The sequence below is a fragment of the Gambusia affinis genome, linkage group LG21 (assembly GCF_019740435.1).
Source record: "Gambusia affinis linkage group LG21, SWU_Gaff_1.0, whole genome shotgun sequence".
Classification (NCBI taxonomy): Eukaryota; Metazoa; Chordata; class Actinopteri; order Cyprinodontiformes; family Poeciliidae; genus Gambusia; species Gambusia affinis.
Window position 1 is genome coordinate 20,709,597 of NC_057888.1, and position 25,239 is coordinate 20,734,835.

A 25,239-nucleotide genomic window follows, 5' to 3' on the forward strand; every position below is an offset into this window, starting at 1 on the left:
GGTATTTCCTCAATCGCCATGTTTAATGGTGCAGATAGTGGCGATTTCTGACATGAATGATATGGGCAAATACTCAGGACATTATCTGTTTAGATAAGCAGAACAAACTCTTTGTTCTGCTTTTAATATTGGGTACATTTAGTATTTAATATCTAGGTGTTTTTATGGGAATGTGAATCTTTCACATCAATTTGATAAGCAATTTTGATCCTATTTCACATTTTATTGTGTCATGTAGCACGAGGCGCTGGTCTTGACTTCCCTCGGTCTTGCTCTTGTCTTGGTCTCGGGTTAGGTAGTCTTGACTACAACATTGCTTAAAGGAAACACCTGAGAATGGAGCACCAGGTAAATGTTACAAACATTAGAAAAAGATAAATTGGAGGTACACTTAGAACAGGTGTGTCAAACTCCAGTCCTCGAGGGCCGCTGTCCTGCAGTTTTTAGATGTGCCACAGGTTCAAAACACTGGAATGAAATGGCTTAATTACCTCCTCCTTGTGTAGATCAGTACTTCAGGGCCTTGCTAATGACCTAATTATTCTGTTCAGGCGTTGTGCAGCAGAGACACATCTAAAAGTTGGAGGACACCGGCCCTCGAGGACTGGAGTTTGACACCCCTGACTTAGAAGGGCTCAGAGTACCATAACTGGCAAATACTCAGGTGTCAAAGTGCTAGCAGAAAGCTCCTCTTATACTCCTGGATGAAGAGGTGATTGAAAAGAAGCCCTGTAGTAGATGAAGAGGTGATTGGCATCTAACAGCCAGCATGCTCTCCAGGTAGCAACAGCTTCTTGGCACCATCTGCTGGATGATGAAGGAAGCAGCTTCCTCTGCCCTCTAAACAGATCATCCTACTGAATTCTTGTTGAGCTGTCTTGCCATCCTGGTTCTGATTTTTCTGCTTCAAAGGATTCTAGACCAGAAATTGAGCCAGTATTTTTGGATCTCTTTGCTGGTTTGCTGGGTTTCCTTGCTTAGTAATGTTGTCTCTTGGTCATCCTTCAAAGTTCCGCATTTGGATCTTGGGACCCACAGGTCATCCTGGAGACTCTAGGACATCCAGGAGCAAGTGTCAAAGTACTCTCCTTGTGTGTTTTTGTTTGGATCTCTTTTTCTAAGGCACCATGTGGTTGCCAAGCTGCAGCGAGTTATTTTTCATATTATGCGATGAGAAGTTAATTATAGAGGACGTGCTGTTAAGATGGAAGAAAGACGTTTCATATCTCAATCTGAGGATGATGTCAGACAGAGGGAAGTTAGCCAGCGCTTGTCAGGCTAATTTTCCACTTGCCAATCTCTGAGTTCTGGTTCTGTCCTGTTCATTGGAGGAGATGCCTGCTGAAGGACCGAAGCCAGGAAGGAATCAATCATCAATCAATCAATCAGGTTTATTTCTGTAGCACATTTCAGCAACAAGGCCGTTCAAAAATATTTAGCAACATAAAAACACAGAAATACAAAGTCATAGACGACATGGTCAGCAATTGAAACACTACATTTTGTCAAGTGCCATGGTTACATGTCAGATTGATGATTAAATTTCCATTGATAATGTTTCAAATGCAATGCTAACCAGGTGGTTAAATTTAAAGGAACTAAGTGTTAGCAGTTTTCAGTGTTTGCAGTTTTCTAGAAGTTTGTTCCAAGTCTGGAATAGAAGCTGAATGTTGTTTCTCCATGTTTGATTCTGGTTCTGGAGATGCAGAGCCACAACCAGAAGACCTGAGAGGTTCTGAAAGGTTGATGCAACAGCGGCAGATATTTAATGTATTGTGGTGCTAAACCATTCAATGATTTATAAACTAACAGTGTTTTAAAGTTTATTCTGTGGGCTACAGGAAGCCAGTGTAAGGATTCCTTTACACTGGAATCCTTACACTGGTTTTCACTTCATTAAAACCATGTTCCCTTGTTCAACACAGAACTCCCAGCATGCTCCTCGGAGGACAGATAATATTTTGTCTATAGATTCCTGTATAAATTGACCATTGTGCACAATAATTGAAATTATACTCTATAAAACAAATGTAAAAACTGTATCTAGACACTGCAAATATTGAAGTAATAATATAATATACTGAGTGTGGTTGGAGATATCAAGTCATAGTAATATAATAATATAATAAGAGCAAATGTTAAGCGTACATATATTGAGATAATTGCTGCAGTAAATAATGAAAATAAAATACAACAAAGATCAGAAGATAAATTAAGCTACAAAAATCTGCAAACTATACAGATCACACATCAGTACCGAAACATCCAAACTAAAAATAATAATAAATAAAGAATCAGAAAAAAAACAAACAAGCACATTATTGTTGTGTTGGGACTCCTGTCACTGACTGTGAATAATAAGAACAGAGTTTCAACCAGGTTTCTGTACCGTAGAGTAGAGAGGATCTGAGCTGTCAGCAGTCTGAGTTGGTCCTTTCTTTGGCTCAGACACTTTGACCTGAGCGTACAGCGTCTCCTGCTGGTCTCTACTGGTACTCTCTGACGCACAGGTAGGTTTCTTTCTGAAGTTCACATCCTCATAGTAAAGCTCTTCTCGTGTTTCATTAGATGGTGGTTGAAGAACACCATCTAAAGATGCAAGAACACCAGGCTCCTCAGGTGCTTCGGTCTGTCGGAGAATATACAGAAAAACACCTTATTCACCTCTAATCTGAAATCAATCCATAATATATATATATATATATATATATATATATATACATTTTCCGCTTCGTTGTCTGCCTCGTTGTTCCAGTAGCCCATTTATCGTCAAGGTGCTCTGGTTCCCCAGCACCTGACGCAGACCTTGTTTGGCCGGGCGACGTCTGAGCCGGCATGTTTCATTGCTTCTTTGTGTCTCTCATGTTATGAGGTAGGCTGTAGCTCGAAGGATCTTGCCTAAGGACCCAGACAGGATAGCACCCTTTTTTCCGGTTTCGACCTGTATTCGAAACCGGGTTGACCGGGTGAAAAACGACACAACCAAGTGGCAGGCATAGTGTACAGAAACATCTGTGCAGAATATGGACTGGAACCCCCAAGATCAAAGTGGGAAACACCCCCGAAGGTAGTGGAGAATGACCGAGCTAAGATCCTGTGGGACTTCCAGATCCAGACAGACAAAATGGTGAGGGCGAACCAACCAGACATAGTCGTGGTGGATAAACAACAGAGGAAAGCCGTTGTGGTGGATGTGGCAATACCAAGTGACTGCAACATCAGGAAAAAGAAGCACGAGAAACTAGAGAAATACCAGGGCCTAAGGGAGGAACTGGAGAGGGCCTGGAAGGTGAAGACCACAGTGGTGCCTGTGGTCATCGGGACCCTCGGGGCAGTCACCCCCAAACTGGAACAGTGGCTACAACAGATCCCAGGAGCAACATCAGACATCTCAGTCCAGAAATGTGCAGTCCTAGGCACAGCCAAGATACTGCGCAGAACCCTCAAGCTCCCAGGCCTCTGGTAGAGGACCCGAGCTAAGAGGAAGAAGAATCACCACCCGCGGTGGGTGAGAAGGGAATTTTATTTTTATATATATATATATATATACTCTTAGTAAATACATGCCCCGTCTATTTTTGGCACCCAAAGTTGAATCGCTTTTCCACCTTGCACATCCAGCTCGGTTTGTCACGGTTCAAGATGTTTAAAGTTTTAGTTGTTGCTTAGAGTGTGGTTGGAGAAATCAAGTCACAGTTTTCTGGCTTATAACATGTTCTCTTGTGTTTCCCTTTTTGAAGCGACCTCAGGGTAAATAGTTAAATCATATTTATATTCCAGAGAAACAAGAAGTCATGGATTAAAACTCCAACTAGAAACTTTCAGAAATTCACATCAGCTTAAAAACGTTACGTTTCAGTCAAGTTATGTAAAACTTTGCATTTTTAGATGAGTCATTGAATCTCACAATGGTGATTTGATTTAAATAGAAAACTTCTTAACATTGGATGTTTTCCACACTGAATACATAAGTACATAAATCAAAGGCAATGAGGCAATTACTTCATGTTTTTCTACACATCTCTATGATCTATTATTATGTCTTTATGCTGAAATTTAATTTAGATGATAAAGGAGGATTTTAATGACGTGCTTTTCATAAATTGTGTTCAATCCGAACACAGTGCAGGGATAAGATAGCCTGTTATTTACTCACCTGATTGTGTTGTACAGCAGTTCGTCTGGACTTCAAAAACCTAGAAAATATTAAACAGAAGTCAGAATAGACATATGATACAAGGAACAACATGAAGGCACATGATGAGAGTTAAGGTTGTCCTGCAAGACACATGAACAAAAAAAGGTAAAGTGACGTTTAGGTTAAATATAATAATGAAATGAATTTGTCCTGGCTTGTCCAGGTTTGTTTATTCTGTGTTTGTCTCTTTCTTTGATTAGATGACTTTTTCTGTTTTACCTTAATTTAGACCTTTAACTCTTTTATGTTCCTTAAGTCTAGTTATTTGTTAAATTCATTTTCCTATTTACCATTTGTGTTCTCTCTCTCTCCCCTGTGCTATTCTCTCTCTGTCTCTCTTTTATTTTTTCGGGCCCACTTCCTGTGTTGCCCCAAACTCTGCTAACTTCTTTAAAGCCCCGCCTCCAGCGCGCAGTTTGAACGTCCTCACCTGTTCCCACTGTGATTGTGGCTTGTTGTTGGCGTCCTCCACACAAATTGATCCAAATCTTTGAATCTACTGACTAGATTGCCTGATGAGTTTGTCATTTGATAGCAGTATTGCTTTTACATATGAAACTTCAGCTTGATGGCTCATTGGATTGTTGTTTTGCCAGAATTGTTGGCGCTGTTTACCTGGAGCGTCGCCAGGATTCTGTCACCGCTCATTGTGCCTAAGCACATATACATTGCTCGGCTCTGGCTCCCTGTGTTCCTTGTGATTTTTTAAAATTTATTTTTTTGTTCATTTTTGATTAAAACAACAAAATCCACTCACTGCCTCTGACTCTGCATTTGGGTCTTCTCCAACATTTCACACAACCTGACATATGCATCACCAGATTTTCAAAATCTATATATAGTATACATATGATCTTTTGGGTCATGTTTCTAGTATATAACAAGATTGCAGTTGACAGAGGACAGAGAGAGGATGTTGGGTTTTCTTGTTCAGTACTCATGTTTGACAATGAACCACACTTCTTTTGTTAGATAGCTGTGTTCACTTTATTGCTAGCGTTCCAGTTATAAACGTCTTCACTTCTTTGTTTATTAGAACAAAGCAGCCTACACACACGAACTTGCTCTCACTGCCCCCAGTGGACAACAGCAGTACAACATGCACATAAACAGAAAGTGACTGTACCTTTCAACGTAAATTAGAATGCATGAACATACAATACAAAATAACTCAAAGACAAGTTAAGATGAGAACATATTCTAACAGAGGAGGATCGCTGGAGCAGGAGAGGCTCCAGCAAACAGCAAGGACAGTTCAGAAATGATTCGGAATGAGAAAAAAGCTATTTATGAACAGATTAAATCTTCTTTTAAATTCCCTATTGCTAGCAGATCTATTGTGACTCAAAGAGCAGCTGCTCTGAATGACGGCCTTAATGCAGCCATTCTCTGATACTTTGTACCGGCGGAGAATCATTTAGCAGGGTGCAGTATCGGACCGCACCGGCTACATTCACCCTGTGTCAGTCTATTCTACATCTTGAAAATACCAACTTTAATCTCTCACTTTTCAGCTTCTTTTAGACCAGGATGAACTTCTTCAAAACAGGCTTTGTTTCTTTTTTGTAGAAGGTTTTGTTCTTCTCACAGAAAGCAAGAAGTTTTTACTTTATTTTTTTTTTTTAATTTGCAGAACACTTAATTTTTATCCTTCTTCTTTTGGACAGAGTTTAGTTGATTAGAAAGAAAAAAATGAATAATTGTCCAACATGTGAACAACAAGCTGCACTTTATGAGAAATTAAATATCAGAATGAATCTTTTTCAAACCTTACTGACAACATGAAGAAAAATGCCAGCTTCAGAATTCAGGTGAGAACAGTTTTTATATATTTTTCACAGAAAAAGTTTGTTTCTGTCTTTTCATTTTCAACTAAAGTCTGCTCTGTTGGCTTAGTTTCTCTGTAGGTAAAATAAATTGTAAATAGAATAGTGAGACCATTTTGCAGGAAACAGAACATTGAGAAGAACACAGAGCTCTCTATAAGCCAAATTTTAACTGAAGCCTCTACATGGTTTATTGAATCATATTTCATTATGATTCAGTTCCTGATACTCACCATAGAACCAGAAAGACGAGCACAGCCACAATGGTCACTGTAATGAGGGGAATCAGCAGTTTCTTGTTTTTATCTAAAGAAAAAAGCAAGAAACAAGAAGACAATGACAAAAATGTCTTGAACTTCAGATCATTAAGGCAGGTTTTTGTGAATTTTAATGTTTCACTTTACTGTAGTAATCTGTAAGGTTATATATATATATAACAATGTATAAAAAAAACAAATTACTTATCAAAAATCTAAACTAAGTTTCACTTGGATTCCATGTTTAACTACAATATTAACTTCATAATTTAAGACAGAAACATAAACTGCAGATGAAAAGAATAGAGGAAACCTTTAGAGAACATAGAAGAGTCCTCATAGCAGTCGACTTCTCCCCCATAGACTGTTAATCTGACGTCTCCTTTAGTTACTATCCTGGCTTTATATGTGCTGTTTTCAACCCAGCAGCTGATGGGAGGATTGACTCTGCTGGAGCAAAACAGCTCCAACCATCTAGCTGCTGAGGTTTCTTTGGGAGCATCTGAGGAAAATATAACAGATTATTGATGAGAACCAGCTGAACCATGATGTTCTGACAGGATCACTTACAGGAAACACTGAGAGTCACTTCTGTATTTGCTGTCTTGTTTTCTCCTCCATCCACAGGATATCTGGCAGAGCAGAAGATGTTGTATCCATCGTGGATCTCTGACAGAGTGATGTCCTGCTGGATTGTAGTTGTAAACGTTCCATCTGTGTTCCTCTCCATCTGTCTGTGAGGGTTTGGTTGGAGGTTCCAGGTGAGTTCAGGAGGTGATTGTGGACAGGGAGTGAGAGCTGAGCACGTTACGGTGACAGAGTTATTCTCCTTCACGTCACCTGAGATTTCAATCCTGGGGCTCCAAGCAGAATCTGTGTTTTCACATCACACACACACACGCACACACACACACACACACACACACACACGCACACACACACATTTTATACAGTGAGATACAGCAGACTGACTCCACTTTAGACATGCGAAGCATAAAAAAAGAGAATTATGAAAATGAAAATAGGAACTCCTTGAAAAATACATTTATTTAAAACATCCACTTTGTGCTCACAAACTGCTTTTTTTAAAACTCTGGATTCTGATCCTGTTGATGTTTAACTTTACACTAATGATTCAATTCATGGAGTTTGTTGTTTAACACCAAAAAGTTATCATAATTAATTTTCTCTCAACAATATTATTACATATAAATAAAAACCAAAGTCTCTCACCTCTAACTGTTATATTAACAGGATCACAGATGGCTGTTGCTCTTAACGGCCCGTTCTCAATCCTGAAGAAGTATTTGTCTGTTTGATGTGAGTTTACATTAGAAAACACACTGGTGCAGTTCTTCTCTCTCAGGTTTCCAGAAATGTTCACTGCATATTTGTTTTGAGACAGACTGCTGTTGTAAATCACATTTTTCAGATTCTTTCCAAATGCTGGATCACTTTTAATCCAAACTCCAAATATTTCTGTCTTGTTATCAAACGTTTCTTCTGATTTCTCTGGTATTTCTCTAAAGCTACATGGGATTAGCAAACAGGATCCACTCAGAGCTTCTATCTTCTTTGGTGCAGTAATGCTGAGGTTTGGGTTCTTATCTTTACATCCAGCCTGAACTCCTGTAAAAGCAGAGTAAAGATGGACACAATGTGGAGCAAAATGTTCCTGAAGAAAAACTTTCTGATCCATGAACTCCAGCTGAGCTGCAGTCTGTTACTTTAAACAAGATCAGACTTTACTTGAGACTAGAAATGCTTCCAGTAATGTCTCCAAATGAAAGTGAGAGAACAAATAACTCACCTGACAGTAAGAAGACACTCAGTAACACACTGACTGTCAGCATATTCTGGGAGAAGGCTGCCATCTCACTGCTACATCCCTCCATCAGTTCTCAGAGGCAAGATGAAGGAAAAACTAAGACTTCAGTTTAAATAAAGGCGGATAATTAATCAAAATATCAAGTTATCTCAGAGAAACATCACTTTTAAATCTTCCAAACAAAATGCATTAAAAAGTTCTGTTTCCATAAAGTGGTTTTACAAAACATCAGGTTCCTTTTTAGCATTCAGAAATGTAATTCTTTAAATTTTATTCTTTCACCAAAACCACTGACCCAAAGAAAACTCCAAGCTCATTTTATGAAAGTCAATTTTAAGACTTTAAGGTAACACTTTTGAAAGAGGAAACATTCAAAGTTATGAGTTAATTAAACCTACATTTTAAAATCAGTATAATAAATGTTTTTCTTACCAAATATGTTTGTAGCAAAAATTGTTGGCAACAGTTCAGCCACCAGGAAATCCCTCTGTCTAAAAGCAACTTAATCTACAGAATACGTTCTGCCTTTCACTGGATGAGGAAGTTTATTTTACCCTCTATGGGTGTGAACATTTGTTCAACTCTTAAAATGTGAGTGAAGAAAAAAGGAAGATAAGAAACAGAACATGGAACAGACTAGAAAACGTGAGAGTTTATAAAAAAATATCAAGAGACCAATGACAGAGAAAATAAAGGACCAACTTCCTCTGCTCTGTTTTTCTCAGTTCTTCACTTCACATCTCACCAAAGTGAGGAGAGAGAAGTTAACAACCAAACAATTGAAAAATTTTAGTAATAGTATCTTTTTTCAACATCTCTGTTGTGTTTTGAATAAAACAACATTAAAGTGATGTTACAGAAACCAGATTTATTTTTTAAAGCATCACTGAAGCTGAATGAAGTTTTATAGTGTAACCCTGTAAGCTGTGGAAGTGGCCACAGACACAAAGGCTGGTTGAAACACATTAAGATAATGTTAAACTTGTTTAGATAAAGCTGTTTTTTATGTGCCGATTTTTAATCAATTAAAAATCAGCGAATGTATCATCAGAATGAATTCAGTGGATGAAACACAGAGCTCAAAATATAAAGAACTTAAATTAAATGGAAACACAGCATTGCTGCAGCCTCAACCTTAACAAAAACCAAAACATCTTCATTGCAATGAGGCCAGCAGCTTCTTGCTGCTTCCTGTGGTGCTTTCACAGCATCAGTTTGAAACCATCATTGTTGTGAAATAAGGCGATGGCTCTCAAAACCTCTCTGTTTTACTTCAGTTACTTTTTGAGTCACATTTTTTTTATTTTATCTCCACTGGTTCTTGTGGTTTTTACTTCTGAAAATGTTTGCTCTTCTTCCCTTTTTCTTCTGAGCTCATTTAAAACAATGATTGATCAAACAGACAGAAAAGGTTCCACTTTTTAACTTTGACCATGGGAACTGAAACATTGAGACTTAACAGAGCTGAGAAAAGAGTTAGTAGATATTATTTTACATCCTGTCATATTTAAATGGATTTCAAGCAAAAACTAACATTTTTTTAGAAACATTTTCCAGCCACTCCAGATTAAGATGTTACTTTACTTGGCCTCAAGTTGACTGACATGTCTTCTATGTAAAGAAAGTTTAAGTCAGGGAATCGTGGAAAGTTAGTGACAAAAATCTCCAAATTTATCAAAATAGCTCATTAATTATTCTTTAACACCAATATTAACAACTTTTTTGTATCAGTAACAAACACTTGGAGTGATGTCTACACTAAAATGCTTCATATTTAACTTTAACACAATAGGACAGACACTTTCATAGCTTTTTTTTTTAGCTCTTTAGCTCTACATATTCCGTTAGAAGAAAAGGAACATGTAGAATTTAGTACACGGAAACCTTTTCAGGGAAAGTGTCACAACAAATAAGTAGTGATTTTTTTCTACATTTAAGGATACAATCAATCACGTTAAAGACATCAAAGATCTCTGTTTATACCGAGTTATTCAGGATCTGGGTTTTTCTGTGTGTTTATTTTGAGTTTCTGTGTCTCTGAGTCTCCGTGTTGTTCTGTCTCCCCTTCATTGTTTCCCAGGTGTGTCTCGTTTCCGTGATTACCCTCTGTGTATTTAACCCCACCTGTGTCTTTTGTTCCTCGTCGGGTCCTTTTCTAGCTGTTGTTCATATGTGTCTATTTATTCCTGTCCATTTGTGTAGCCAGTTGCTACCTGTGTTGAACCCTGGTCTTCTGCTCAGCAGTGCTGCCTGGTTTTATGGACCTTTCTGGATTGTGTTTTGGAGGGTTTTTGTGGACTGTTTATCATTAAACCATCATTATTCATCTCATCCTGGGTCTGGTGCGTTTCCCTCACCATCTTCCACCACCACTTCCTGACAGAGTTATTCAGGAAACCTTTTATAAGTGTGATCATCTTGGGGCTTAACTGATCAGCACCAGCTCACATCCAGACCTCTTTAGAGTTAAATGTCATCTAAATGCACACAGACTAATTATAGCTACTGTACACTCTTCCTGCTCTCAACATGTGAAGGAGGAAGTCAAGAGCACCAGATTCAGATGCATCTAATTAGAGTAAGTCCAGCTGCCATCTAGTCAAGCACCTAAAAAGGACAAAGACAGCTTCTGAGTCACAACCACGGAAGCTGTGGTTGTGACGATAATGCACTGAAAATCTGTCTTCCTGCTTGGAAGTGTAAATAAAAACCTTTTTTTGTTTTGCACAGAAGAAATATTAACAATCTAATACTGCATTTTAGATTAGAAGCAGTGGCTCAAAGAGTAAACGGTAAGTTGGGGACTGAGAGAGGAAAAGACTTGAAGTTGATCTGAGAATTTTATTGTGTCAAAATCTGCAAAGTGACTATAGAAAAGGTGATATAGATGTCTCAGTTTGTAAGAAAACATCATCTAAAATATCTTCTCACTCTGATTATACCACCAACGTTGTCATGTTGGGTTCATGTCTTTTTACCCACATACAGAACACAATCAGGAAATCAGATTTATTTTAACAATGATTAAATGTGAAATTGTTTGGTTCTTGTCCCGTGGATGGGAAGCCGGGGTCATCAGAACTCTGAAGGCAGTGGGAGAGAGATGGTGAGTTGATGGCAAGTTGGACAGGTTGAAGTCTGAGAAATGGGATAATCTGACTTGGTGAAGAGGTTAGTTTCCTCTATTAGGAGAAGTACTGTGGTCTCTGGGATTGTGGTCTATTATCAGGGGGTCCTTAAGATGATTTAGGTTCCAGTGTGTGGTCTTGACGGAGAGTTTTTTGTAAGTAGATGGAAGAGGCTTACAGTGGAAAGCAGACAGGTAAGTTCTTGCGAGGAGTGATCCGATAATCAGCCAGGAGTCGAAGAACTATAGGAGAATCTTCAGACAAGGAGTAGATGGACTCGGGCAACCATTGGGTAAGATCCAAGGCGCCACAAGGCAGTGTTGTACTCTAGACCGGTCTTGGTCTAGAGACCAGTTTTTGATGGTCTCTGTCTCGTCTCGGACTCGACCGCATTTGGTCTCGGTCTTGGGTTACTGAGGACGGTATTTTCAACACCGCAACTGTGGAAATATCACTAAACTTACAGCATACTGTCCAGTTTAATTGTTAACATATTTGTTTTCATTGATGCTAAACTCACCGATTAAAATCCAAACAATAACGTGACTTACCAATTACGTGTTTCTGTTACTCGCCCCACCCTCTCCCCACCTTACACCGCGCTCCAAGACATGGTTTTCTTTGAGCGCTAGAAGATGTCCGTCTAATCGTCAGTAATAGAATTGCGCTGCATAAATCATAGGAAATCCGATGGCGACAGCTAATTCAGCAGCGCTTCGCTTTCACAGATGGTGGGGACTACGTCTAACTTTTTTCGTCACTTAGAAAAGAAGCTCAAAGAAACGTAAGCTCCGTTGACGTGATTTTAGAAAGCTATCTGTACAGAGACACATAAACAATTTTGATGAAAAAAAGTCATTCACTGCGCTGAATTATTGTGCAGAGGTGTTGACTAACCTGTCGTACTTATGGGACAACACTGTGTCCAAAAGTCTGCAATGTAGTGATATGACATTCACGAAGTCTTCTGAACTTCTCTTTCCTAAGAAGACAGGACTGGAGCCTCACAGAGAGCCGTTATTTGTTCTTGTAATTCTCTGCGTACACTGCAGCTATCATTTTATTTAATTATATTTATTGATATTTATTGAATTAGCAAATAAATAAAACACAAGTTTTGTTTTCATTCAAAGTGGCAGCTGTAGGGACTGCCATGATGGCAGACATTACAGCATTGTTCTGCTTGGCTTCATGCAGTGGGAGAGAGGGTGAGAACAGTCATGGTGAGCACCTTGTGCTTGGTTACTTCTTGCTTGTTGCAGTTTGGTCTGTGTTCATAGTTGAGCGTTGCTTACTGTCAGGGTATTTCCTCAATTGCCATGTTTAATGGTGCAGATAGTGGCGATTTCTGACATGAATGATATGGGCAAATGCTCAGGACATTATCTGTTTAGATAAGCAGAACAAACTCTTTGTTCTGCTTTTATTATTGGTTACATTTAGTATTTAATATCTAGGTGTTTTATGGGAATGTGAATCTTTCACATCAATTTGATAAGCAATTTTGATCATATTTCACATTTTATTGTGTCATGTAGCACGAGGCGCTGGTCTTGACTCGGTCCTGACTTCCCTCGGTCTTGCTCTTGTCTTGGTCTCGGGTTAGGTAGTCTTGACTATAACACTGCTTAAAGGAAACACCTGAGAATGGAGCACCAGGTAAATGTTACAAACATTAGAAAAAGAAAAATAGGAGGTACACTTAGAACAGGTGTGTCAAACTCCAGTCCTCGAGGGCCGCTGTCCTGCAGTTTTTAGATGTGCCACAGGTTCAAAACACTGGAATGAAATGGCTTAATTACCTCCTCCTTGTGTAGATCAGTACTTCAGGGCCTTGCTAATGACCTAATTATTCTGTTCAGGTGTTGTGCAGCAGAGACACATCTAAAAGTTGGAGGACACCGGCCCTCGAGGACTGGAGTTTGACACCCCTGACTTAGAAGGGCTCAGAGTACCATAACTGGCAAATACTCAGGTGTCAAAGTGCTGGCAGAAAGCTCCTCTTATACGCCTGGATGAAGAGGTGATTGAAAAGAAGCCCTGTAGTAGATGAAGAGGTGATTGGCATCTAACAGCCAGCATGCTCTCCAGGTAGCAACAGCTTCTTGGCACCATCTGGTGGATGATGAAGGAAGCAGCTTCCTCTGCCCTCTAAACAGATCATCCTACTGAATTCTTGTTGAGCTGTCTTGCCATCCTGGTTCTGATTTTTCTGCTTCAAAGGATTCTAGACCAGAAATTGAGCCAGTATTTTTGGATCTCTTTGCTGGTTTGCTGGGTTTCCTTGCTTAATAATGTTGTCTCTTGGTCATCCTTCAAAGTTCCGCATTTGGATCTTGGGACCCACAGGTCATCCTGGAGACTCTAGGACATCCAGGAGCAAGTGTCAAAGTACTCTCCTTGTGTGTTTTTGTTTGGGTCTCTTTTTCTATGGCACCATGTGGTTGCCAAGCTGCAACGAGTTATTTTTCATATTATGCAATGAGAAGTTAATGATAGAGGAAGTGGTGTTAAGACGGAAGAAAGACGTTTCATATCTCAATCTGAGGATGATGTTAGACAGAGGGAAGTTAACCTCCCTCATCTAGACATTTGTGACAGGAAAAAAACTCTTAGATGTATATACTGTAGTTATAATTGCATGCTTTTAATTTAAAACGTGAGTATTTCCCTGTTGATTATCCTGGCAAAAACTAGAGTGAGGTGGAAAGGAAAGAATTTAGAGACAAAATCAGGAGGAAAGTTTAGACCCTTCTGGTGTTTTCCTTCTGGAGGAGTTAGCCAGAGCTTGTCAGGCTAATTTCCCACTTGCCAATCTTTGAGTTCTGGTTCTGTCCTGTTCATTGGAGGAGATGCCTGCTGAAGGAGCGAAGCCAGGAAGGAATCAATCATCAATCAGGTTTATTTCTGTAGCACAAGGCCGTTTTCAGCAACAAGGCCGTTCCAAAATATTTAGCAACATAAAAACACAGAAATACAAAGTCATAGACGACATGGTCAGCAATTGAAACACTACATTTCGTCAAGTGCCATGATTACATGTCAGATTGATGATTAAATTTCCATTGATAATGTTTCAAATGCAATGCTAACCAGATGGTTAAATTTAAAGGAACTAAGTGTTAGCAGTTTTCAGTGTTTGCAGTTTTCTAGAAGTTTGTTCCAAGTCTGGAATAGAAGCTGAATGCTGTTTCTCCATGTTTGATTCTGGTTCTGGAGATGCAGAGCCACAACCAGAAGACCTGAGAGGTTCTGAAAGGTTGATGCAACAGCGGCAGATATTTAATGTATTGTGGTGCTAAACCATTCAGTGATTTATAAACTAACAGTGTTTTAAAGTTTATTCTCTGGGCTACAGGAAGCCAGTGTAAGGATTCCTGTAGCCTTACACTACAAGGGAGAAACCTGGAGGTTTAGTCTAAATGTGTGCTGCCTGTATTGGACTTTAAGGGTTTCTGAAGGATCCTCAATTGCAGGACTTATTTTATTTTTTACATTTCTTAGTTCCTTTTTTGACCGTATTGTCATTTCATTTCCTTCTTCACTTCATTAAAACCATGTTCCCTTGTTCAACACAGAACTCCCAGCATGCTCCTCGGAGGACAGATAATATTTTGTCTATAGATTTCTGTATAAATTGACCATTGTGCACAATAATTGAAATGATACTCTATAAAACAAATGTAAAAACTGTATCTAGACACTGCAATATATAATATACTGGGTGTGGTTGGAGATATCAAGTCATAGTAATATAATAAGTGCAAATGTTAAGCGTGCATATATTGAGATAATTGCTGCAGTAAATAATGAAAATAAAATACAACAAAGATCAGAAGATAAATTAAACTACAAAAATCTGCAAACTATACAGATCACACATCAGTACCGAAACATCCAAACTAAAAATAATAATAAAAAAAGAATCAGAAAAAAAAAAAAACAAGCACATTATTGTTGTGTTGGGACTCCTGTCACTGACTGTGAATAATAAGAACAGAGTTTCAACCAGGTTTCTGTACCGTAGAGTAGAGAGGATCTGAGCTGTCAGCAGTCTGAGTTGGTCCTTTCTTTGGCTCAGACACTTTGACCTGAGCGTACAGCGTCTCCTGCTGGTCTCTACTGGTACTCTCTGACGCACAGGTAGGTTTCTTTCTGAAGTTCACATCCTCATAGTGAAGTTCTTCTCGCATTTCATTAGATGGTGGTTGAAGAACACCATCTAAAGATGCAAGAGCACCAGGCTCCTCAGGTGCTTCGGTCTGTCGGAGAATATACAGAAAAACACCTTATTCACCTCTAATCTGAAATCAATACATAATATATCTATATATATATATATATATATATATATATATATATATATATATATATATATATATATATATATATATATATATATATATATATATATACTCTTAGTAAATACATGGCCCGTCTATTTTTGGCACCCAAAGTTGAATCGCTTTTCCACCTTGCACATCCAGCTCGGTTTGTCACGGTTCAAGATGTTTAAAGTTTTAGTTGTTGCTTAGAGTGTGGTTGGAGAAATCAAGTCATCATTTTCTGGCTTATAACATGTTCTCTTGTGTTTCCCTTTTTGAAGCGACCTCAGGGTAAATAGTTAAATCATATTTATATGATTTATGATAAAGTCATGGATTAAATCTCCAACTAGAAACTTTCAGAAATTCACATAATCTTAAAAATGTTACGTTTTAGTCAAGTTATGTAAAACTTTGCATTTTTAGATGAGTCATTGTATCTCACAATGGTGATTTGATTTAAATAGAAAACTTCTTAACATTGGATGTTTTCCACACTGAATACATAAGTACATAAATCAAAGGCATTGACGCAATTACTTCATGTTTTTCTACACATCTCTATGATCTATTATTATGTCTTTATGCTGAAATTTAATTTAGAGGATAAAGGAGGATTTTAATGACGTGCTTTTCATAAATTGTGTTCAATCCGAACACAGTGCAGGGATAAGATAGTCTGTTATTTACTCACCTGATTGTGTTGTACAGCAGTTCGTCTGGACTTCAAAAACCTAGAAAATATTAAACAGAAGTCAGAATAGACATATGATACAAGGAACAACATGAAGGCACATGATGAGAGTTAAGGTTGTCCTGCAAGACACATGAACAAAAAAAGGTAAAGTGACGTTTAGGTTAAATATAATAATGAAATGAATTTGTCCTGGCTTGTCCAGGTTTGTTTATGCTGTGTTTGTCTCTTTCTTTGATTAGATGACTTTTTCTGTTTTACCTTAATTTAGACCTTTAACTCTTTTATGTTCCTTAAGTCTAGTTATTTGTTAAATTCATTTTCCTATTTACCATTTGTGTTCTCTCTCTCTCTCTCTCGCCCCTGTGCTATTCTCTCTCTATCTCTCTTTTTTTTTTTCGGGCCCACTTCCTGTGTTGCCCCAAACTCTGCTAACTTCTTTAAAGCCCCGCCTCCAGCGCGCAGTTTGAACGTCCTCACCTGTTCCCACTGTGATTGTGGCTTGTTGTTGGCGTCCTCCACACAAATTGATCCAAATCTTTGAATCTACTGACTAGATTGCCTGATGAGTTTGTCATTTGATAGCAGTATTGCTTTTACATATGAAACTTCAGCTTGATGGCTCATTGGATTGTTGTTTTGCCAGAATTGTTGGCGCTGTTTACCTGGAGCGTCGCCAGGATTCTGTCACCGCTCATTGTGCCTAAGCACATATACATTGCTCGGCTCTGGCTCCCTGTGTTCCTTGTGATTTTTTAAAATTTATTTTTTTGTTCATTTTTGATTAAAACAACAAAATCCACTGATCGCCTCTGACTCTGCATTTGGGTCTTCTCCAACATTTCACACAACCTGACATATGCATCACCAGATTTTCAAAATCTATATATAGTATACATATGATCTTTTGGGTCATGTTTCTAGTATATAACAAGGTTGCAGTGGACAGAGGACAGAGAGAGGAGGATCGCTGGAGCAGGAGAGGCTCCAGCAAACAGCAAGGACAGTTCAGAAATGATTCGGAATGAGAAAAAAGCTATTTATGAACAGATTAAATCTTCTTTTAAATTCCCTATTGCTAGCAGATCTATTGTGACTCAAAGAGCAGCTGCTCTGAATGACGGCCTTAATGCAGCCATTCTCTGATACTTTGTACCAGCGGAGAATCATTTAGCAGGGTGCAGTATCGGACCGCACCGGCTACATTCACCCTGTGTCAGTCTATTCTACATCTTGAAAATACCAACTTTTAATCTCTCAATTTTCAGCTTCTTTTAGACCAGGATGAACTTCTCCAAAACCGGCTTTGTTTCATTTTTTATAGAAGGTTTTGTTCTTCTGACAGAAAGCAAGAAGTTTTTATTTTATTTATTTATTTTTTTTTTAATTTGCAGAACAGTTAATTTTTATCCTTCTTCTTTTGGACAGAGTTTAGTTGATTAGAAAGAAAAAAAATGACTAAATGTCTAAGATGTGAACAACAAGCTGCACTTTATGAGAAATTAAATATCAGAATGAATCTTTTTCAAACCTTACTGACAACATGAAGAAAAATGTCAGCTTCAGAATTCAGGTGAGAACTGTTTTTATATATTTTTCACAGAAAAAGTTTGTTTCTGTCTTTTCATTTTCAACTAAAGTCTGCTCTGTTGGCTTAGTTTCTCTGTAGGTAAAATAAATTGTAAATAGAATAGTGAGACCATTTTGCAGGAAACAGAACATTGAGAAGAACACAGAGCTCTCTATAAACCAAATTTTAACTGAAGCCTCTACATGGTTTATTGAATCATATTTCATTATGATCCAGTTCCTGATACTCACCATAGAACCAGGAAGACGAGCACAGCCACAATGGTCACTGTAATGAGGGGAATCAGCAGTTTCTTGTTTTTATCTAAAGAAAAAAACATCAAACAAGAAGATAATGACAAAACTGTCTTGAACTTCAGATCATTCAGGCAGGTTTTTGTGAATTTTAATGATTCACTTTACTGTAGTAATCTGTAAGGTTATATATATATATATATATATATATATATATATATATGTATATATAAATAACAATGTATTAAAAAAACTAATTACTTATCAAAAATCTAAAGTTTCACTTGGATTCCATGTTTAACTACAATATTAACTTCATAATTTAAGACAGAAACATAAACTGTAGATGAAAAAAATAGAGGAAACCTTTAGAGAACATAGAACAGTCCTCACAGCAATCGACTTCTCCCCCATAGACTGTTAATCTGACGTCTCCTTTAGTTACTATCCTGGCTTTATATGTGCTGTTTTCAACCCAGCAGCTGATGGGAGGATTGACTCTGCTGGAGCAGTTCAGCTCCACCCATCTAGCTGCTGAAGTTTCTTTGGGAGCATCTGAGGAAAATATAACAGATTATTGATGAGAACCAGCTGACATCATTAATCCATTCTTCAACATAAACTGCAATGGATTCATATGTTTTCAGTACAGGAAATAAAATAGCTCATATATTTCAGATTCAAAGACGACCACACAATCAGTAAATGAAACATTATTTTGTATCAAAAATTAAAACATACCCAACAAGAGAAAAAATGAAGTTAGTAGCCAAGATCAGCAGCAGCTTCTGAACCTATAGATATAAAAAAAAAATTAATTATCCAATAAATAACCAGATACAGTCCCCACTACAGAGCAATGGCTCCCAATGAACAGTTGACAGCAGTTAACAGTTGAAAATTAAACGCAGCAAAAAATAACAAGATTTTTTTTGATAACTGTTAAAAACATATACAAAACATACACATATAAAATCAAACACACACACACACACACACACACACACACCCACACACACACACACACACACACGCACCCCCACAAAAGTGATGCAGGTGAATTAATATGACTGATTCGAGTCAGTTTCAACACGGCGGACTCGACAGAGACATCCGCCGGACATGCGCACACAAAGATTAATCTTTATGACCGAATACTCGGTGTCCTACAGTGAGCTGCTCAGTGGAGTACAGTGTTCACGTCGAACCGTTTTGCATGTGACACCGAGCTGATAAGGTCGCGAGTCAGCGCTGCCAGTTGCGAGGACGCGCAGCGTGATTGCTGCTCTCTGTCCCAGACACTGACAGGAGTGTGGAGACTTTCCTGATGAAGAGAAAACAGGGCTGGGCGCCCAAATAGCTCATTAAACCTGCTAGTATCTATTAGGATTGTGGAAAATGAAGGAATTTGTGTTGAGAGAATTATAGGCACTCAGTCAATAAGCTCGACTATGCAGTCTCAACTTTCCACGGACAGTATGGGTAACGGAGTACGGTTAGTGAATCATGTGGGCGCTTCTAGGGGGAAATCCAAGCTAAAGTTGAAAAATTATTCAATAACTTCAAAGACATTACCTTTTATTCAGTTGTCTGCAGATGATGTGAATCCATCAGAGGAATCTGACAGAAAGTAAAGGTCTATTCACCTGAAGAAGAGAATAGTTATCCTCCCATAAAATGTTTGCAGGGCATTGTGGGCAATATTACCAAGCCAAGGTCACTTCAAATTCTTATTACTTCCAACACAGTTCGTTTTACATTTGAGTTACGCAAAATAAATGTCACATGGAAATGTTTTAACATTAACATTATTTCACCATTAATTCTGATGCTCCCGTTAAGGTGAAGATGTTCTCTGGCAGGATGGAACCTCCATGGAGTAGTTGTCAAGGACACTATGATATGGCCCAAAATGGAAATGAGTTCACACCCCCGCCCTAAGAGATCAGTCTGCTAAAAAAATAATGTACAAGATTCACTGAGAAGCCGATGTTTTCATGCCAAATTGAGAGTTTATTAAAGCACAGAATACACGTAGAATAGAAGAGCTGACATTAAACAATGTGGGGTGATTCTTTCCGAGGCTGAGCTGTTAGAGACGTACACTTTGCTCTACAAGCATCAGGTAACATCCAAAATATTCCCTGCTCATTTATTGCTGCTAAGTTTTAGCTATAAAATTCTGCCTGCAACATTTAATATCTCACGTAAACACGGCAAGCTAAAACACAGTGAGTCTGACAGCTAGAATATACTGGTCTCCTCATGAAGCTCACATCTCCGTCACTCTGTTGTTGTCATCTGCTTCTTCTGCGTCCTGTAGAAATGAGACAGCAGAAAGGTTCCGGTGTGAATTTACTGGCCGCGACAAACCTAGCCGCTGCAGCAACACGCCTGCAGTACACGAGGTCCCTTCTGTTTCGGCAATGCAATAAAAACAAATAAAACTACAAAGAAGAACGCTCCACCATCTCTAACAGCAAATTTTCTATAAATCATTTTAATGAAAGAACATATAATAGCCACCAGGGTTAGCATCTAAAGACCTTAGCAGGAGATTATTGGATCACTTTTCCTGCTTTCACACAAGTTAGAATTCTGAATGTTCCTTTTGTACCAGTGAAAACAATAAAAACTGTTGGATTATTTGCTCACCTTCTCTTGTTTGTTGATGAAAACAAATAAAACTACAAAGAAGAACGCTCCACCATCTCAGCTGGTTCGCTCCTCTCTAACAGCGAATTTTCTATAAATCATTTTAATGAAAGAATATATAATAGCCTCCAGGGTTAGCATCTAAAGACATTAGCAGGAGATTATTGGATCACTTTTCCTGCTTTCACACAAGTTAGAATTCTGAATGTTCCTTTTGTACCAGTCAAAAAAATAAAAACTGTTGGATTATTTGCTCACCTTCTCTTGTTTGTTGATGAAAACTGATCTAGACCGGCTGATAGAGGAGAAAAGCAGAACACCATGATGTTTAAAACAATTCTCACTGCTATATGGCAGCAAGTTATGAACTTTTAGAAAGTGTCTCACCACTCTATGATGATCGTCAAACAGCAGAGAGTCACAAGACTCAGGATCTTTACTCCAATGCAGACACGATCCCGAAACTGTCGATTATCTGTAAAAAGAGAAAACATTTTACCCTCTCTGGGGAGGAAAATGTTTTGGTTCTCGACGATCAAAAACTTGTAAATCAAATATCAAGAAATATTCTGACAGAAGCTAAAGAAACACACTGACAGAGCTGATGTTAGCACAGATGAAAGGAGGCAGAAATGAGACAAAGTGAATCAGGTGAAAACATGTCAGAGCATTTCTACATTTATGATTTTTCCATTACTACAGTACCTTGCAAAATTATTCATACTGCTAAAGCACTTTTTATATTTCGTCTCAATGCAAACACCAGCTTGTTGAGTTTGTGAAAAATCAACACAAAATTATTAGAAACCGTGAGGAGGAAAGGAAATGTTTCAGGGTTAAAGACATTTTTAGAAATGAAGACGTAAATATTAATACTTGACCCCTGAGATGATACCTTGTTCTTGGTCCAAGTCAAGTCTTTAAGTTTAAATTAATCTTCAACATGCCACATTTTGGCTCTTCCTTATCTCCGCCTTCACCAATCATAACACTGGCAGCGACAAACCTAGCTGTAACATGAATGAGGTTTGTTGAACAGCTAGAAGGAAAACCTCCACCGCAGCTTCACATCTTTCACAGCCTCTAACAGGATTTAGCTCCACTGAATATCAGCAGGCCCACAGGATAATACTGCCAATACTCTGCGTGTCCCGAGGCCGAAACATCGTCAATGACCCCTCACACCCCCACCATGGACTGTTCTCCCTGCTGCCCTCTGGAAAGAGGTTGTGCAGCATCCAGTGCAGGTCCACCAGGTTCAGAAACAGCTTTTTCCCACTTGTCATCAGACTGCTGAACTCTTAACTGGACTGCACTCAAAAACTGGTCTCCACTTCATAATTTGCACATGTGCATAGTTAAATAACTTCTATTTTACTGTCATTCCTGCACTGAATATTTAATATTTATATTTATATTTTATATTGTATTTTATTTTATTCTGGAGTAAACTCATAACATTGGAACCTCAAAATATTGTCCTGAGCCGTATGCAACGAAATTTCGTTGTGTATACAAAATGATAATAAAGTCAGTCTAAGTCTAAGTCTACTTTAAACTTCTCCATAACTTTCATCCTGAACTATGTGTTGTGATCCTTGGTCTCCATGGTGATGGTTGTTCGTTTCATCACTTTTACACAATATTCTCAAACATCTGAAGCTTTTAAAGGACAAAATACCTTGCAAGGCCTTTGCAAGTATTTCTGCTCTTGTTGTAAGAGCAAAAGAACACAGAATGTTCTTTTGTTCTTACGAAAGAACATTCCGTGTTCCCTGTGTTGTTGAACAGAACATTTAAATTTCTGTTGCTAAATTTTGTAACAGAATGTTGAACAACTATGAATGTTGACCAAAAAACCTTAAGGCAACCTTCAGTAGAGAACTTACCAGAGTCCTTATAGCGATCGACTTCTCCCCCATAGACTATTAATCTGACGTCTCCTTTAGTTACTATCCTGGCTTTATATGTGCTGTTTTCAACCCAGGTGGAGCAGCTGATAGGAGGATTGACTGTGCTGGAGCAAAACAGATCCACCCATCTAGATGCTAAGGTTTCTTTGGGAGCATCTGAGGAAAATATAACAAACCTTCAGATTATTGATGAGAACCAGCTGAACCATGATGTTCTGACAGGATCACTTACAGAAAACACTGAGAGTCACATTTGTATTTGCTGTCTTGTGTTCTCCTCCATCCACAGGATATCTGGCAGAGCAGAAGATGTTGTATCCATCGTGGATCTCTGACAGACTGATGTCCTGCTGGATTGTAGTTGTAAACGTTCCATCTGTGTTCCTCTCCATCTGTCTGTGAAGGTTTGGTTGGAGGTTCCAGGTGAGTTCAGGAGGTGATTGTGGACAGGGAGTGAGAGCTGAGCACGTTACGGTGACAGAGTTCTTCTCCTTCATTTCACCTGAGATTTCAATACTGGGGCTCCAAGCAGAATCTGTGTTTTCACATCACACACACACACACACACACACACACACACACACACACATTTTACACAGTGAGATATAGCAGACTGACTCCACTTTAGACATGTGAAGCATAAAAAAAGAGAATTATGAATATGAAAGTAGGAACTCCTTGAAAAATACGTTTATTTAAAACATTCACTTTGTGCTCACAAACTGCTTTTTTTAAAACTCTGGATTCTGATCCTGTTGATGTTTAACTTTACACTAATGACTGAATTCATGGAGTTTGTTGTTTAACACCAAAAAGTCATCATAAATAATTTTCTTTCAACAATATTATTACATATAAATAAAAACCAAAGTCTCTCACCTCTAACTGTTATATGAACAGGATCACAGATGGCTGTTGCTCTGAACGGCCCGTTCTCAATCCTGAAGAAGTATTTGTCTGTTTGATTTGAGTTTACATTAGAAAACACACTGGTGCAGTTCTTCTCTCTCAGGTTTCCAGAAATGTTCACTGCATATTTGTTTTGAGACCGACTGCTGTTGTAAATCACATTTTCTGGATAGGTTCCAAATGCTGAATCTCTTTTAATCCAAACTCCAAATATTTCTCTCTTGTTGTCAAACGTTTCTTCTGATTTCTCTGGTATTTTTCTAAAGCTACATGGGATTAACAAACAGGATCCACTCAGAGCTTCTATCTTCTTTGGTGCAGTAATGCTGAGGTTTGGGATCTTATATATACATCCAGCCTGAACTCCTGTAAAAGCAGAGTAAAGATGGACACAATGTGGAGCAAAATGTTCCTGAAGAAAAACTTTCTGATCCATGAACTCCAGTTGAGCTGCAGTCTGTTACTTTAAACAAGATCAGACTTTACTTGAGACTAGAAATGCTTCCAGTAATGTCTCCAAATGAAAGTGAGAGAACAAATAACTCACCTGACAGTAAGAAGACACTCAGTAACACACTGACTGTCAGCATATTCTGGGAGAAGGCTGCCATCTCACTGCTACATCCCTCCATCAGTTCTCAGAGGCAAGATGAAGGAAAAACTAAGACTTCAGTTTAAATAAAGGTGGATAATTAATCAAAATATCAAGCTATCTCAGAGAAACATCACTTTTAAATCTTCCAAACAAAATGCATAAAAAAGTTCTGTTTCCATAAAGTGGTTTTACAAAACATCAGGTTCCTTTTTAGCATTCAGAAATGTAATTCTTTAAATTTTATTCTTTCACCAAAACCACTGACCCAAAGAAAACTCCAAGCTCATTTTATCAAAGTAAATTTGAAGACATTAAGGTAACACTTTTGAAAGAGGAAACATTCAAAGTTATGAGTTAATTAAACCTACATTTTAAAATCAGTATAATAAATGTTTTTCTTACCAAATATGTTTGTAGCAAAAATTGTTGGCAACAGTTCAGCCAGCAGGAAATCCCTCTGTCTAAAAGCAACTTAATCTACAGAATACGTTCTGCCTTTCACTGGATGAGGAAGTTTATTTTACCCTCTATGGGTGTGAAAATTTGTTCAACTCTAAAAATGTGAGTGAAGAAAAAAGGAAGATAAGAAACAGAACATGGAACAGACTAGAAAACATGAGAGTTTATAAAAAAATATCAAGAGACCAATGACAGAGAAAATAAAGGACCAACTTCCTCTGCTCTGTTTTTCTCAGTTCTTCACTTCACATCTCACCAAAGTGAGGAGAGAGAAGTTAACAACCAAACAAGTGAAAAATGTTAGTAATAATATCTTTTTTCAACATCTCCATTGTGTTTTGAATAAAACAACATTGAAGTGATGTTACAGAAACCAGATTAATTTTTTAAGCATCACTGAAGCTGAATGAAGTTTTATAGTGTAACCCTGTAAGCTGTGGAAGTGGCCACAGACACAAAGGCTGGTTGAAACACATTAAGATAATGTCAAACTTGTTTAGATAAAGCTGTCTTTTATGTGCTGATTTTTAACCAATTAAAAATCAATGAATGTATCATCAGACTGAAGTCACTGGATGAAACACAGAGCTCAAAATAAAAAGAAATTAAATGGAAACATGTTCCGGGC

General features: G+C 38.1%; 2 protein-coding genes across 2 annotated transcripts; both read right to left on the minus strand.

Annotated features, from left to right (window-relative positions):
- Positions 1-285: 285 nt before the first annotated feature.
- On the minus strand, positions 286-8,632 carry LOC122824089 (myeloid cell surface antigen CD33-like). The gene is made up of 9 exons (XM_044104298.1): positions 8,542-8,632; positions 8,092-8,211; positions 7,515-7,910; positions 6,852-7,154; positions 6,595-6,783; positions 6,258-6,330; positions 4,157-4,196; positions 2,390-2,629; positions 286-330 (listed from the first exon to the last, which is right to left on the minus strand). Exons 2-9 carry the CDS (start codon positions 8,174-8,176, stop codon positions 292-294), a joined length of 1,365 nt encoding a protein of 454 aa, XP_043960233.1. The 5' UTR covers positions 8,177-8,211; positions 8,542-8,632; the 3' UTR covers positions 286-291.
- A 6,524-nt stretch (positions 8,633-15,156) lies between these two features.
- LOC122824092 (myeloid cell surface antigen CD33-like) lies at positions 15,157-24,595 on the minus strand. The gene is made up of 8 exons (XM_044104302.1): positions 24,555-24,595; positions 24,105-24,224; positions 23,528-23,923; positions 22,881-23,183; positions 18,447-18,635; positions 18,078-18,150; positions 16,257-16,296; positions 15,157-15,499 (listed from the first exon to the last, which is right to left on the minus strand). The coding sequence occupies exons 2-8, from the start codon at positions 24,187-24,189 to the stop codon at positions 15,242-15,244; spliced, it is 1,344 nt and encodes a 447-aa protein (XP_043960237.1). The 5' UTR covers positions 24,190-24,224; positions 24,555-24,595; the 3' UTR covers positions 15,157-15,241.
- Between the last annotated feature and the right edge of the window lie 644 nt (positions 24,596-25,239).